The sequence below is a fragment of the Cololabis saira genome, chromosome 13 (assembly GCF_033807715.1).
Source record: "Cololabis saira isolate AMF1-May2022 chromosome 13, fColSai1.1, whole genome shotgun sequence".
Classification (NCBI taxonomy): Eukaryota; Metazoa; Chordata; class Actinopteri; order Beloniformes; family Belonidae; genus Cololabis; species Cololabis saira.
This window is the reverse complement of record NC_084599.1, coordinates 9,458,789-9,473,449: the sequence shown is the minus strand read 5'-3', so window position 1 is coordinate 9,473,449 and position 14,661 is coordinate 9,458,789. Positions and strand designations below refer to the sequence as shown.

Genomic DNA, 14,661 nt, shown 5'->3' with positions numbered 1-14,661 from the left:
TAGCTGACTAAAGGTGAACAATTCCTCCACGAAAACACACATTTCGGAGAAGTCACCTGAGTCACGATGACGAATGCCTGAGAAATGTGTTTGAGTGGCGTTGACGGGGGTTTTCTTATCTTTGTGAGACACAACATCTCCCAGAGCAACTGGGCCCCTCTGCAGACCAAACCAGCTGACTTTAGCAGAGCACAGATGTGACTTCTCCTCTCAGCTGGTGTTTGACAAATTAAGTAAATGGAATTGAAAAAAAAAAACCTAAATCTATCATTCAAACATAAACCAACGCTGATGTCATGTGACCCACAAAGTGGCCGACTGAGGGAGACGACGGGACACACACGGCAGACCCGGCCTGAGGGGGAATGGCCGGCGTTCCCGCCTCTCTCTGCTGACCCGCTTCACATTTCTGGGCCGGTTTCTAAGAGCGGTGTGGTGAGTGACCCCACAGGGGAGGGAGGCATTAAAGGCTCAGCAGAATAGGGCTGGAGGTGGGGCCGGCTGGGTGGGGGTCTATCTGCACCTTATACCTGCTGGGGTGGGCAGAGCAGGTGATTGTATCTACATCAACATACCATTAAAGCAATTACGACCCCGGACTAAACAGCAAACGCCTGGCCGGCCTCGTCCCTAATGGCTGCGGCGGCTCCCCTGAGACTGGGGACGGGGGAACCCGACACCTGGCTCTCTGGAGGTTCTGAGCTGGACAACACTTAAAGAGCCCCCCGCTCACAGACTTGAAAGACAGAGACCTGACACACCTGCTATCTGCAACCTGCAATCTGAGAATCTATCAGCGCTCAGCAGCTCAGCAACACTGTTGGTTGTAGAATTAGGCCGATGAAAGAGAGAAATCAGGGGGACGACACAATAGGTGGCTGAAGCGACCCAACGACGGGACGGGTGTTTTTATAAAGCTTAAACTGCAGCTGCCTGCGTGTGTACCCTAAATGGTTAGAAGAAGAAGAAAAAAAAAAATCAAAAATCAAAACTATTAATTAGAAATAGTGATGTCATCAAGTTTCAAAAAGAAACTGAAATCACATGACCCTCAACACACAGGTCTTTTACTTTTTCTTTTCAGTTATCTTAAAAACTTGCTTGCCATTGATCTCTGCAAACACAGATGCATCCATCAACGTACCAACGCTTTCAGGGAAGAAAACCCCAGCCCCGTTTTGTTGTCTTTTGAAGCACAAAAGGGTCGTTTCATTCAATCAATCTTTTAAATGTTGGGTTTATTGTGACTAAAAAAGAAGCGTTTTACTCCATCCCCTTCACAAAAACTCATGTTCTTCAGGATGACATTTTTCTACCTTTTGTACAGACACATTAAGACATACTAAAAAGCAGAAGAATGTCATCATGAAGGCAGGTTTTTAAACGTGTGTGTAAATGTAACAACGAGAACACCACACGATATTCCTCGTCCCGCCAGACAGCAGCCATTTCACAAGAAGGGAAGTAACAGATTCTCAGGTGTTTACATTCCTGTTCCTGCAAAGTTAAATACAACACACAACAACCATCACAGCTGGAGCACAAACCTTTACAAGAGTTCCCCAAACGCCCCATCTTCGCTCAAAAATTCAATTCAATCCTACATTTCTTTTCTCAATTTAAAAAAAACCATTGCATCTAATTTTTTTTTTTTTTTTTTTTTTTTAAATGTTGATAAGGAAGAAGCACTTTGAAAACACTCATAATACTTCTGTAAAGTAAAACTTATTTTTGATTTGACTGGCATGTGCACATAACGGTTACCAGCTCTGGGGAAGCAACTAAAGGAATGGGGGCGACGTCTGAGGCCCAAAGAGGATCCCTGGTCCTACCTCGCTGTACGAAGTCGTGCTCCCCGTCTCCAGGTACAACATGTTGGCGCTGAGGTTGAGCAGAGCTGCTGCTGTTTGCTCCACTGGCTCCAGGGTTCCACAAATCTCTTTTTCTCACTCTAAAGGAGTGATGTGGACTACAGATGCAAAGTGGACCAGCAGAAGCTCTAAAGGAATCTAAGGGAAGTGCATATATACATGTGGAGGAGATGGGAGGGGTCTAAGGAGCTACCTGTCCAATACCTAAGTCCACACCCATCCTCAATAGAACCTCCACAGCCTCCACACACTTCACACATTAGGACTTTAAGGGCTGCTGACGGGTAAAAAAAGGTGAAAAATATCCTTATCCACTTGCCCGAGCGTTGCACTTGTGTTGCCGCGCTTGGGCTAAAATTCCCGCTACACAAGTGTTGTGCTGGAATTTCAGATTTGGCTACTTAACATTTACATCAAAAGAAAAATAAGATAAGCAATTGTCTTAGGTCTCAGGTTTATATCACGTTTTACGACAAACTAGCCCCAATAATGAAAAATAAATAAAGGTTTTACTGAAGTGGAAGACTGAAAGTAAATGTCTGCACACAAAAATGACATAAAAGTGCAGTGAAAAGCCAAAGACAGAGTCACCAGGCCGGCAGGCTGCAGAGTGACAGCGGGAGAGCATCGCTCGTTTGCATATGAATCCTTCCCGTCTGCATCCAGTAATCAATAAGAATGGAGGAGGACCCCCAGAAAACAATGTGACTCCCGTACTTGGCTTGTATCTATCAGAGACGACTGTTGTCGATTTGTTTTGGAAACATGCATTGTTTCTCGGATATCAAGATGGAGGCGACACGGAGCAGCCAGCTTCATCAAAACACTGAAAACATCTAATTAAACTGTCGTGTCAAGTGGGGTTTCACCGGGGCTTTATTACTTATATGCTCAATTTCATGCTTGCGAACTGAAACAAACACGGCGATCAGAATCAGGATCGGGATCAGATTTGTTGCATCTTTTGTTTGAGATGGATGTTTCTTTTTATGTTCCTTGATCGAAGCCTCATCATTATTTGTCAATAAAGCAAAACCCCCTTTACTGTAGGTTTGTATATACAGTAAAAAAATCAAAATGGGCGACGCTGCAGAGGTAGACAGGACTGGTTAGTGTTCCCCTGGTTGAGTGACCAGAGGACGGCGCGGTCAGCAGGGCTCACATCACTGGTGTTACAGCTGGGAGGCCCGCGCTCTCGCCCTGTGGTCACACTGATTTAAAACTGTCTGAAGAGCGAGGCCCAGCCGGGACGTGAACCCTCCAATCAGCAGCCACACCTCGCTCAGGCCTGGGGGCCTGCAGGCCTGCAGGTCACACTCCCAAAAAAGGCAAATAAACACTTGAAAGAGCTCAAGCTAATGCAGCCAAACCTCTGGGGGGAATAATTAGTTTAGCTAAACAAACTTCTAATTATGTTAAAACAACACTTTTAAGAGCAGACATTGTTAACACCAGTACTCGAGTTGTAAAAAAATATCGGGAGGGATGGTGGATTTTATCATATGGGGACAGATAATTTGTGCTGATTACAAATAATATAATATATTACAAATAATAGCAGTGACCAAAACACCTGCAGAAATACTGCAGGAATGACATAGCAGCAGTTAAATGCAGCCTTCTGTAAGCTTTAAATATCCACTGGGCTTACATCAAATACATCAAAATACAACAATAAAAAACACTTTTCTGAACTTATCAATATGACTCTGTCCTTCACAGGATAAGTAAAATGGATCACTGCAAAAACTCAAAATCTTAACAAGAATATTTGTCTTATTTCTAGGTAAAATGTCTCATTTTAGTAAAAGAATCTCATTACACTTAAAACAAGACTCATCACTGGAAAAAACAACAATTTTCAACCGGTTTCAAGTGGATTTTCACTTAAAATAAGTAGAAAATCTGCCAGTGATACAAGATTTTTTTGCTTGTAATGAGAAGATAAATCTTTTCTACTTATTTCAAGTGAAAATTTACTTGAAACAGGTGAAAATTCTCAAATAAGTTATTTTTCTGGTGTTATTTTTCTGGTGACGACTCTAAATGTTGAAATAGCAGTAAAACCACATTCATTGATGAAATGACATAAGGGATGGAAAGGGGGGATGGCAGTTTTACAGGGGGGGTGATTTTGACCGTTTTTATTTCAGGGGGGGATGCCATCCCCCCTCATCCCCCCTCATCCCCCCTCAACTCCAGTACTGGTTAACACTAATAAAATAAATAGTATGTAACTCAACTGAGAAAAACTGCAATGAGCTATTAGGAGTCCATGAAGCTGCAAAAGACACCAGTGAAACAATAACCTCAGCGCTTCAGTTACTCTCCAGTATTTAATTCAGGCTATGATGGTAACACCAGAATAAAATAATTAACCACCTCTGCTCCCCCTGAAGTAGTTGGGAGCAGGCGCATCGGCCCCCCGGCCTCAAACGTGACATGGAGAAACTAAATAAGAGCAGGCAGCAGCTGAAGATCTGCGGGGGATCAGCAGATCCCGGGGCTCAGACAAAAGAAGCTTTTCTAAAGTTTTTCCTTTTTAGGAAGCTGTTGGTAAAGTCAGCCAGATTAGTTTAGTGTCAGGTGTCGGGCCACAGAGGCGGCCGCGGCACAGACACCTGACCTAAAAACACAGCCAGGGCCCATCCAGACTGACAGACGCAAGCGCTCAATGGAGCGGCATGAGCGTCACCTGGGTGGCTCGTCCCAAAGTCCTGCCCATCAAACGCTGCTCTGTGGCCGGCTTTTTAAATCCCAGTGATAAAAGCTAATGAAATCAGTCAGCTGTACTGATGGGAGCCTCCACGCTGCGCTTTCCTGAAACCAAAGAAACTCAAAACAGGCCGACAATTCATGAGAACAATCAGATTTGCATAGATGAGGGTAAATAACACAAGTAACAAGTACAGATTGGAAAGCTGAGCCGAGGGCAAAGCCTTGCCATCAACTCTACACGGGAAAGAGCAGTAATACATGTGTGATGTCAGAAAATGAGACATTTAAACAAGTGATTTATAGGAATAGAATACATATTTGACAACCACTGACACCTATAAATTGATGAGGAAAAGGTGTGAATCAGGTTAGTTTGGAAAGTGACAGGCTCTCCCTCAGCGTTCCAATAAAATTTATGTCCATCAGCGCAAAATATCAGCAGTCTGTCAACTAGATCATGACAAGCACTCATTTTATGGTTGTAAAACTTAACAAAAAACAAAACACAAAAGAAGCTTTCTTTGTACTATAAAAACACACGTGTTAATGAGTAATGCAGGTTTAGCTTTGAGTTGATTTGAGAATAAAATGGAAAAATGGATGCATGTATAAAAGACAAGATATAGGTCTGATGGAAATGCTTTTTTCCCCCAGTTAAACTGGAGTTGGTGATTCACGACAGGCGGCGATGAAAACGACAAAGACTGATGTGACGAGGCAAAAAAACAGCTCCACGCTCGGCAGACTATTCTTAGAGGGCATCATTAAGACGGGATTTTAGTTCTTCTCAGTTCGCTAAACAGCACAGAAAACTGCTCATGTGCACAAAACTGGGTGAGGGAGAAGTCAGTCACATCCAGAGGTGTGGTGATGAAGTATGAAACCCCACACAAACATATAATTAGATCTCGGAGAAGATGTGAGCCGCTCCAGTTGCTCCACAGTGAAGTTTAAGCCCTAACCTTTGACTGCGGAGTACCTCGCTCCGTCAGCTTAACAACTGCAGCTTCCACGCACAGCTGATCACAGCTTTATCTCGCTGTAAAATCAGCTGCTTGGGGTAACTCCACGTTTCTGCAGCCACATTCCTTCGTGTTATTCTACACTCTTCCTTCTCTTCTCTACTTCCCTCCTCTTGCAACCCCCACCTTTACCTGGAGAGGACACACACTGATAGATGAGAGCTGGAACTTCTTCAGGAGAGGAAGGTGCTGCGCTTAAACGCTTCCCCTGCAGCTATGCAGGGAAAAATTACAATAATTTAAACATAAACCTACACAAATAAGTGCTCCTGGGTGTGTGGAATCATAATAATTCAAAATAAAAAGAGGCACACCTTAAAAATGTCCAGAACTTGGTGCAACACACTCAGCCTTGCGTCAAAATTCACTTTTGACTTGGCAATAAAAACAGGGGCTTGGTGGCTGGTAGCACGCCATCGCGGGGAGTTCTCTGCACCGCGTGGATCTCTGCCTGAGTTGCTGACGTGCCAATCATGGAACCACGCCCCTCTTTGGTGCGGTGAAAAGTGGGTGGTGGGGGTAGGGCCATTAATCACCGGTTCAAGAGAGCACGGCCCCCCTGGGGGGGTGCACAGGGTAACATTACTTAGCTACTAAAACGAAATTTTTATTTGCTATTTTTTACCTCCCTGGCTGGACAACAGCATTCCAGCACGGGGAGGGGAGCCTGCACCTCCTCATCTCCCAGCAGCATAACTCACGCTTACATGTCCCCCCTCTGCAGCTCACATACAAGGAAGATCAGACACATTTTTCCTCTAATACCACACACATGTCTAAATCTTGATGATTTACATTTTAGCAGATTGATTTAAAATCCTTTGGATAACTTAAAACGACCACTGTTGCACTTTGTTGTTATGAAGAAGGCTCTTTTTTTAAGATGTCATAAAAACAAATGCTCACTATCGATGCTTTAATTCATATTTCTCCAAAATTAGAAGTATGTGACTATTTAATGCCCATTCTTACTATCAACACTCTTATTAAGGAACTGCTCTCAAAACAAGTGGTGCAGGCCAAACAGCTCAGGATTCTCTCCTTAGGACACTTGGACCACGCTGACAGTGGAGTACGATTCCCTGCAGAACTACTGTCGGGACTGCTGCTGACCAGCTATCGCACTTGTCTTGTTTGGGAGGAAAGTAGCGTCTGTCTTGTGGGACTGGGCTGGTATTTCTTTCTGGCACCAGGTGACTGGCTGCATGGCAGAAATCCAATAATCACTTCACCATCTTGATATCTATTCATATGTTCTTCAGTTTCTAAAACAAGCAACTTTTTTTTGCTCCCGATGAAAATAACCAGTGGATTTAAGACGGACCAGCAGAGTGTGTTTACATTTTTCCCCTTAAATTTATGCCGTCTTCCAGTTACCTTCACTAAAAAACATACTTATAATAACACCCCACCCCCACTCCACATCAAACACACCCACTATTTGGCATTTATTTTCATATATTCAAATCTTATTACACATGGGATGCCCCCCCCCCCATCCATCACCGTTTCATTGGACCAGCTCTGTGACTGGCTGGAGCGCTGGATCGTCGCCTTAGGCGGCTCCCAGACTGCACAGCCTTAAGCTTCAGCAGATTGCTGTGTTGCTCAGACTTCATGACTCACTGTGTTTTAATCAGGAGTCTTGAAGTCATTGTGGTGTTCACACCACATGACTGATTAATTAGCAAGAGGACGTCCCACACTACAATATCTGACACAAACTCTGACACAAACTATCTGTCACCCAACTGGTTTCCACCCTACTGAATAGACATGGGAAATGAATCTTAATCCGGCATAAAAACAGGAGTTAGATATGTAAAACTGGTCTGAGGGAGTATGTGTACGCTGATGGTGCAATGATCTGTTCACAACACACAACACATGCAGACGACACGAATTTGCCTCTGCAACAGAGAGAGTTGAAGATGAATAAAAACATCTGTTCCCATTCAAACAAAGACCATCCCCTATCCAGCTCAGTGGGTTGAGTTGGTTTGGAAAGTTGGCAGATCGATCCGCGGCCCCAAAGTGTCCTTGACCAGGACCTTACACCCCACATCAGCCCTGATCAGCTCATTGGGGTACGAATAGTTCTGGTTCCCTTCACGTTTCCATTTGATGACTCTTTCAAACTGAGAAGCGACCGCACGCCAATAAGCCTCAGACCAGTCTGACTGGGTGTCGGGCAAATCTGGCTTAACATTCAGTAGCGTGAAAGCGGTCTTTTATTTATGTTTTGGATTAGATGCTGGTGAGGAAAAAGCCTGGGGCTTCACATCATTCTGTTGCACTGGAGCCCAGAAGACGTCCTAAGAGTTGCGTTCCATCATTCAATCACATAATGATAATTGCTAAATTTAAAAGATAAAAATAGAGCACATTTTTTTTTAATGAACTGAATAAAGTAATACATGATTAGACAAAGACTGTCTTGAGTTCAAGACTCTTCAAGTTTGCTGCCGTACAGATCAATGAGGTTGTTTCTTTCAACAGCTACAACATCCAATGACTCCATTGGCAACCATACTGTTGACTAGCAGACATACCTATGTAATAACTCTTGACAAAACATCCTCAAACACACAATCTGAGAGAAATAAAAGCCTACTGACTCACCTCATGGTATTAACTGTTTTGTCTGAAGTTTAGCTGACAAGGAATTATTACCCTTAAAATCCTTCGTATTGGTAAAACATTTACATAATCTGTGCTGTTCTGGGTGCTAGAGATGCAGCACCAAAAAATGTGGCCTGTGTCATGCTGGGAATTTTGATAATGATGTAAAGAAACTGGCAAGGGCGTAGGTTTGCATAGGGACGGTAGGGACATAACACTACCAACTTTTCAGGAGGCTCAAATTGTCCCCACCAACTTTTAAGCAACCTTATTTGCATTATATAATGAGTTCAGATATTATTAATAAGTACACTTAATACATTTATTGTGTATGTTAATATAATTTAAGTTATGATCAAATATTGCAATTTAAATTGCTAATAAAATCCTGAAATATTCTGGAAGTTTTCAAAATGTTTCTTAAGTAGTTTTTGAAAACAAAGGTTTGAATCAAACCGTGTATCAGGTGAACCAATACACATGGAAATTAGTATAAGTCAATACAGATTTATTTTGCATTGATCATTTAGCCTATCAATTAATTAGGTTTATATTCGTGACAAATGTAGCCCTGACCCCCGTTCACCCAATCTGTTTGGTCTTATTAATGTACCATCCCCAGCAAAAAGTACATGCAGGTTATGCTGTTATATCGTCCCTACCAATGTTGAGACCAAACATACGCCCTTGGAAACTGGTGTTTTCTTATAAAACCTACATACTCACTGAAGCTACCTCCTCAGGCTCACGCATGGTTATGCAGTCCATACTGATCTGAATGGTGTTTCCTGCAGAGCCGTCAGTCGGACTGTCTGTGAAGTTCAGCTCGATGGGCTGGACTGAATGAATGGCAGATCTGAAACGAACAAGGTGACGTTTAAAACACGGCTAATATGCACTTTTTAAATGACAACGCTTGCTTCATTGTGTAGAATTCACTTACTGGTCCAGCATATCAAACAACTGATTGACTACATCTTGGCTGAAGAAGTCAGTGGTCTGCGATGACTGACTCTGGCTCATGCCAGTGAGGAATGGGTTCTCTCTCCAGGACAAGCGGGATGCCGGGTCCCTGATTCTGCAAACAAGAGTGAATAATCCACTGTGATGACTTAATTATAGATAATCACCACTTCAAAAAAAAAAGGCATTTAAAAAAAAAAAACTAAAATCATAACGACAGTTTGAAAATGTGTATTGTTAGCAAACAGAACATAAAAGTTGATGTGCACAATTGAGATGTGGCCACCCAGCCAGTGAAAGAGAGGAGGAGGAGTCCTGCTGGCAGCCATTCATGTCGAGAACTTCCATTGTGAAGAAGTCAGCCTGCATAATACTGAATATTTGTACTACACATAATGGTGATTATGCACCATTCAGACAGAGGCACTTTGACCTGCTCCCTTGAAACTTTACACCTGCTCCGACGCTCAGCCTGCCATTGTTCCTGCTGAAGTGGCGCATGCTGTAGTCTGAGACAGGCGGAATTCCCCCCACCGTCTATATGATAGCTCCGCCACAACCTCTGGTATGTGTACAGCTGGTCGCGCTGGGTACTGGAGGTGGTTGATGGGGCAGCCATAATCTGAGGCTGGCACTATTTTCAGTTTTGGAATTCCCCTACACTGTGTGATGAATGATATTAATACCTGACTTACAAACACAGGCATATCTAATAAACCAAATAATTCTACTTATGCAGGAGACGCACAGGAGGGGCTGCCGGGTTTGAGGAAACATCGGTTTATTTTGCAATACCCGTGAAAACTCATGGGTGGGATGATAAAGGTTAGATCAACCAAATGTTTCATTTGAGCTAAATAGGTTAGTAAACATACTCCTTTATGCAAAATTAGGCCACTGATGAAACTGATAATTCATCAGTGATTTTCAATTTTTTGGCACATGTAAATCAAGATAGCAAGTTTTAAAGGATGAAATTCTTTGTTTTGTTGTTGTTTTCTTAAACTTCTCATGCAGTGTTGTTTCTTTTTTTTTTTACATGTACAAAAAAAAAAGAAAAAAAAAAAGAAGAGCAACAGATTCATTCTGTTTTCATTTTTTAATGTTTTAAATTTGTCAAACAATTTGGTGTATTTAGCTTATACTTTAAAAGTTATAATAAGCTGAAACATTTTTGATATATTTATTTACCTTTTCCCTCGAATGTGCAAAAAAAATAAAGTTTTTACTTTTCAATTTCGTGAAATATACAATAAATGCAGTTAGAACTGGTTCACGCTCACAGCCCATCACTGGTATTAAATCACTGGTATCAAATCACTGGTATTAAATCACTGGTATTAAATCAATGGTATTAAATCACTGGCAATCACATTAGATAATACAGCAGTAACTACAGATAGCAAAACATGGTACGTTCAATTAAACCAACAGCTTAATAAGATGTTTTTGTGTCATACATAATACTAAAAGCTGGTGTTACATTGAAAATGGAAATCACCTCCGCTAGCAAATACAACAGTCTGTCTACTGGACTGGTTATTGTGAGTGTGTTGGGTTCAGCCATAGCCGTGTTTATGGCCCCACCTGTTTATATTTCATCACATAATCTTGGAGATGATAGGATTGTGACGTTACCTTTGCTGCTGTGAGGATATTTCTGTGATTAGGGCCTTGTTTACAGCTGGTATTAATCGCTCTGAGCTGCTCTGCCCACACCTGGCATTAACATGTGTCTCCACCTGCATCTCCAATAGCAGCACGAGATCAAACCTCACTCCCCTATATTAAATGCAGATAAACAGATGATGATTTCTACCTGCAAACACCATCAAGCACATGCCGCCCCCCCTTTCTAACCCATAATTTGTGTCTGTTGTTGCATATCCTTTTTACTACACAGAAGGTGCAGTCGGTTATGTAGACGACCTTTTCCTTTTCGACGTGGCCCAGGACTCGCTGTGTTTACAGGGCTAGAAGAATGTGGCCCGTTCTTAGACCAGCGCTGAATGTGGTCTAGGTGAACGGACCTAAGTGCTCTAATGCATCCTGGGAGTGTTCACACCTGTACTTAAGGCAGCTCACTCACAACACGTTTCAGGTTTGTATTATTGGCCCTTGTAAGTTGCATTTGAAGATCGTGGGCATTTTTTTGTATTTTTATATTTCAAATGAAATACAGGCTTTATTGTCTATTTAGTTACATTAGCTCTGAACTGAATATAGCAGACAAGAAGAACTGAATGTGATGTAGAAACACAATATAAATCAAAACAGGTCTTAGTTTACCATTAGTGTCTGCAGTGGAGACACTAAATAACTTGAGACAATAAATGAATGACTTAAAGTAAACAGTTGGGAGGCAGATAATGGATTTAAGTGAGGATAGAAAGTTAAGGAGTGGTCTTTCCATTTCCATCTACTATCTGTCTCACTTCAGCTCCATTTGATGTTGGCTTTAACTCTCAGACAGAAGAACTGACATTTTATGAGGTTTTATAAAACAGTGTCTCCCAACCTGGGGTCCGGGCCCCCCCTGGGGGGGCGCCAGAGATCTCTGGGGGGGGGCGCAAAACTTTGTCTGCTTTGAAATTATGCAGTTGTAAAAATGATATTTGCAAATGAGTCCTTCATAAGACATTGTTAGGAATAATTTATGAATGTCTTGAATATTTTTTGTTTTTTATACACTGGTGACAAACACAGGAAATTATTTCATTCCTTATCATTATATCATTACTCAACATTTAATCTACTCCAACAGGTTGTTAAAGGAAAAATGTTAAAAAATGTTGGTCTCATATTAAAAGAGACATTTTTCAGAAATATTTTTATGTCCTTTTATGTCCTTTTGTGCGTATTTTATACATTGGTGACATTGGAGAAAAACAAAGTCATACGTATACAGAGTAAACCAAAGAGAAATGTATAAAAAAAAACATAATGAATGTTCATTTTTTCAATTAAAGACTATTTTGGTGCTAGTACGTACAGGTCGGGGGGCCTGGCTGGTCTTAGACACAAGTAGGGGGGAACAAGGAAAAAAGGTTGGGAACCACTGGTCTAAAAGACTTTTGAGCCTTTCCTCACATCAACTGTCTGTCAACAATAGTGCCCCGAAAATAATCACCGGAGTTTTACATCAGGTTTGGTTTGCAAGCCCCTCTAAAATGTCAATGATGACATTTCAAACGATTCATATTTGTCATTTGACTCTCAAATTTGTGTTTAACGTTCAGCAAGATTCATCTTTGAAAACAATTTCATAAAAAATTCGACCAATGCTTCCCTCTTTACTTTTTCCCGTAGCAGGTTTGTTTTTCTGTGACACTCGGCTGAGCGGATTTGTCCCTTCTCTGGCCGCTGTTTGTCTCCTTCGGGGTGTCTTGTTACGCAGCGTTTTGCAGGTAGCCTGAGGCGGAGGCTGTTCAGCATCCACTTAAACACAACGCAGAGCCTCCAGACGAGACAGGGCCAGAGGTCAGCACTAAACAGGGACGCCTATTGTCTGCTGGCAGGTTGGGCACACCGACCGATGAAAATGCAATCAAAACAAACAGCCCGGCCGATCGGGGGCCCTTCTCCAGTGTCATTATTAATCACTTTTCAAAGGCCAGAGACCCTCTCTCCCTCATCTGTCAGCCCTGGAAGAAGGACATGACTTCAAAACAATAGAAAGGCCCAAAGTTTCTCCTCCTCCTCCTCTCTCTTGCTTTTATAGAAGTGAAACACTTGGAATGTAGCTAAAACATGTGAGAGTAGTGAATTTGTGGGACAAGAAAGTTCCCTGATAGATAGATAGATAGATAGATAGATAGATAGATAGATAGATAGATAGATAGATAGATAGATAGATAGATAGATAGATAGATAGATAGATAGATTTTACTGTTTAATTGCTCATATGATTTTGATTTTGATTTGATATGTTTATTTGGTCACTTTGTAGAAGTTAGTAGTCGATACAAAGTTTTTGCATGAAGCCAAAGCTTATTTTGTCTACCCTTTAAACATAATGTAACCACTATAGTGCAAGATTTGAAAAAAAACTAAACAAATATGATTATCATATTGTCAGATTTTTAATTTTCAATCTCTTTTTCTTCCATCTTTTAACTTGTATTTTTCTCTTTTTCATGAGGGATTTCTTTAAGTCTATTTATTCTGCCTTTTTCTTTTGTCTCTGTTCTTTCAATGTTTAAAATTATGCAAATATGCAAAACTAAATTCACAATCTCAGTCAGTGACAATTAAGCAGCCCAGTGGTTTCACACACATTACCACCAAAGCCTCGGTAAACCTTTACAGGGTATTTAAAGGTCCAAAAAAACAGTTACAGCTTAGAGCAGCGGCTAAATGATCTGCACCTCACATGACATCTTGTTTGCTGTGATCTAGAAACACATTCCTATTACCCAAACACTATTCTAATCATTAGAAGACCCTCAAATGTCCTATAATCATCCCCACTACCCTCCTGCACCTGCATTGTTGCCATAAGTATGCCGCTCATATATTTATATATCCAGATCAAGCGGCAGCTGAGGATCCAGGCAGATGCGACTGTTCCCGGGTCGTTTTGGACGCTCAGACAATCTCAGCGTGACTGCAAAGACTCAAATAAAAGCTGGGACATTCCCAATTTGACTGGATGTAAGGGTACTTTTAAATGTTGAAGATTCATAGTTTATGTTAAATCTACGCAAACTGAGTTTGCTTTAGAAAATAAAGACGGGGAAAAAAATCATTCTCATATGAAGGAAAACAATGTTTGTAAAATAAATTAAAAAAAAAGACTTTCCAAGTACTTACCGATGAAAGGGGAACTCTGGGTAATACTGCACAGCTGCGTAAGGTGAATTCATGTTGTCATGCCAAACTTCACTTCAAGACGATCGCTGTGTCATCAATAAACGTGCTTGAGCTGCAAAACTAAATACGGTTAAAGAAAAAGAAATATCTGTACATATATCCGGATGAATAAACAAACAGGCCTGGGTTAAAGTGCCAGAGGGTACAGTGCAGAGTGAATAGAGGTTGAGAGATGTTTTGAATTTAGGTATTTTTTCTTAGGCGACCCCTACAAACAGGAGGGGCTTGGGCCGGCTCTCTGACCAATCCCCTGCCAGGGTCGTACACGATATCAGTCGCTCTCTGTTGCTAGGATATAGATATCAAGCAACTACAGTTGACCCCTGCAAACCCTTCAACCCCACCCAACACACACACGGACACACAGCTCGCCCATATCCTGAAAAGTTCCCCCGTACCCTCCCCCGCATGCCCCTGCTCGGACATTTCCAACCAGATTCTGGAGCGCTCTTTAATAACTGATTTCTGTCGTGTCAATCTTCTCACGAAGGCCCGTGGGCATGCAGAAACTCTGAACACCAGCTGCTAATTCAGCCGTGAAACATGCTACTGAGCCGCAACTTACTTAACAGGTCTGGTGATGGTGGTTGTGG

At 41.8% G+C, this 14,661-nt stretch overlaps 1 protein-coding gene across 5 annotated transcripts in view; it reads right to left on the bottom strand.

Annotated features, from left to right (window-relative positions):
* tp63 (tumor protein p63) overlaps positions 1-14,236 on the bottom strand; it is a 35,666-nt gene extending 21,430 nt beyond the window's left edge. For 2 of the 5 annotated variants that reach the window (XM_061737600.1, XM_061737601.1), the window contains exon 1: positions 1,833-2,016. In XM_061737600.1, coding sequence (XP_061593584.1) covers positions 1,833-1,874 — 42 coding nt within the window. In that variant the 5' untranslated portion in view covers positions 1,875-2,016. Of the gene's footprint in view, positions 1-1,832; positions 2,017-8,959; positions 9,090-9,176; positions 9,312-14,008 lie in introns of those variants that run through there. The other 3 variants (XM_061737603.1, XM_061737598.1, XM_061737599.1) reach the window with 3 other exon arrangements.
* Positions 14,237-14,661: the final 425 nt, after the last annotated feature.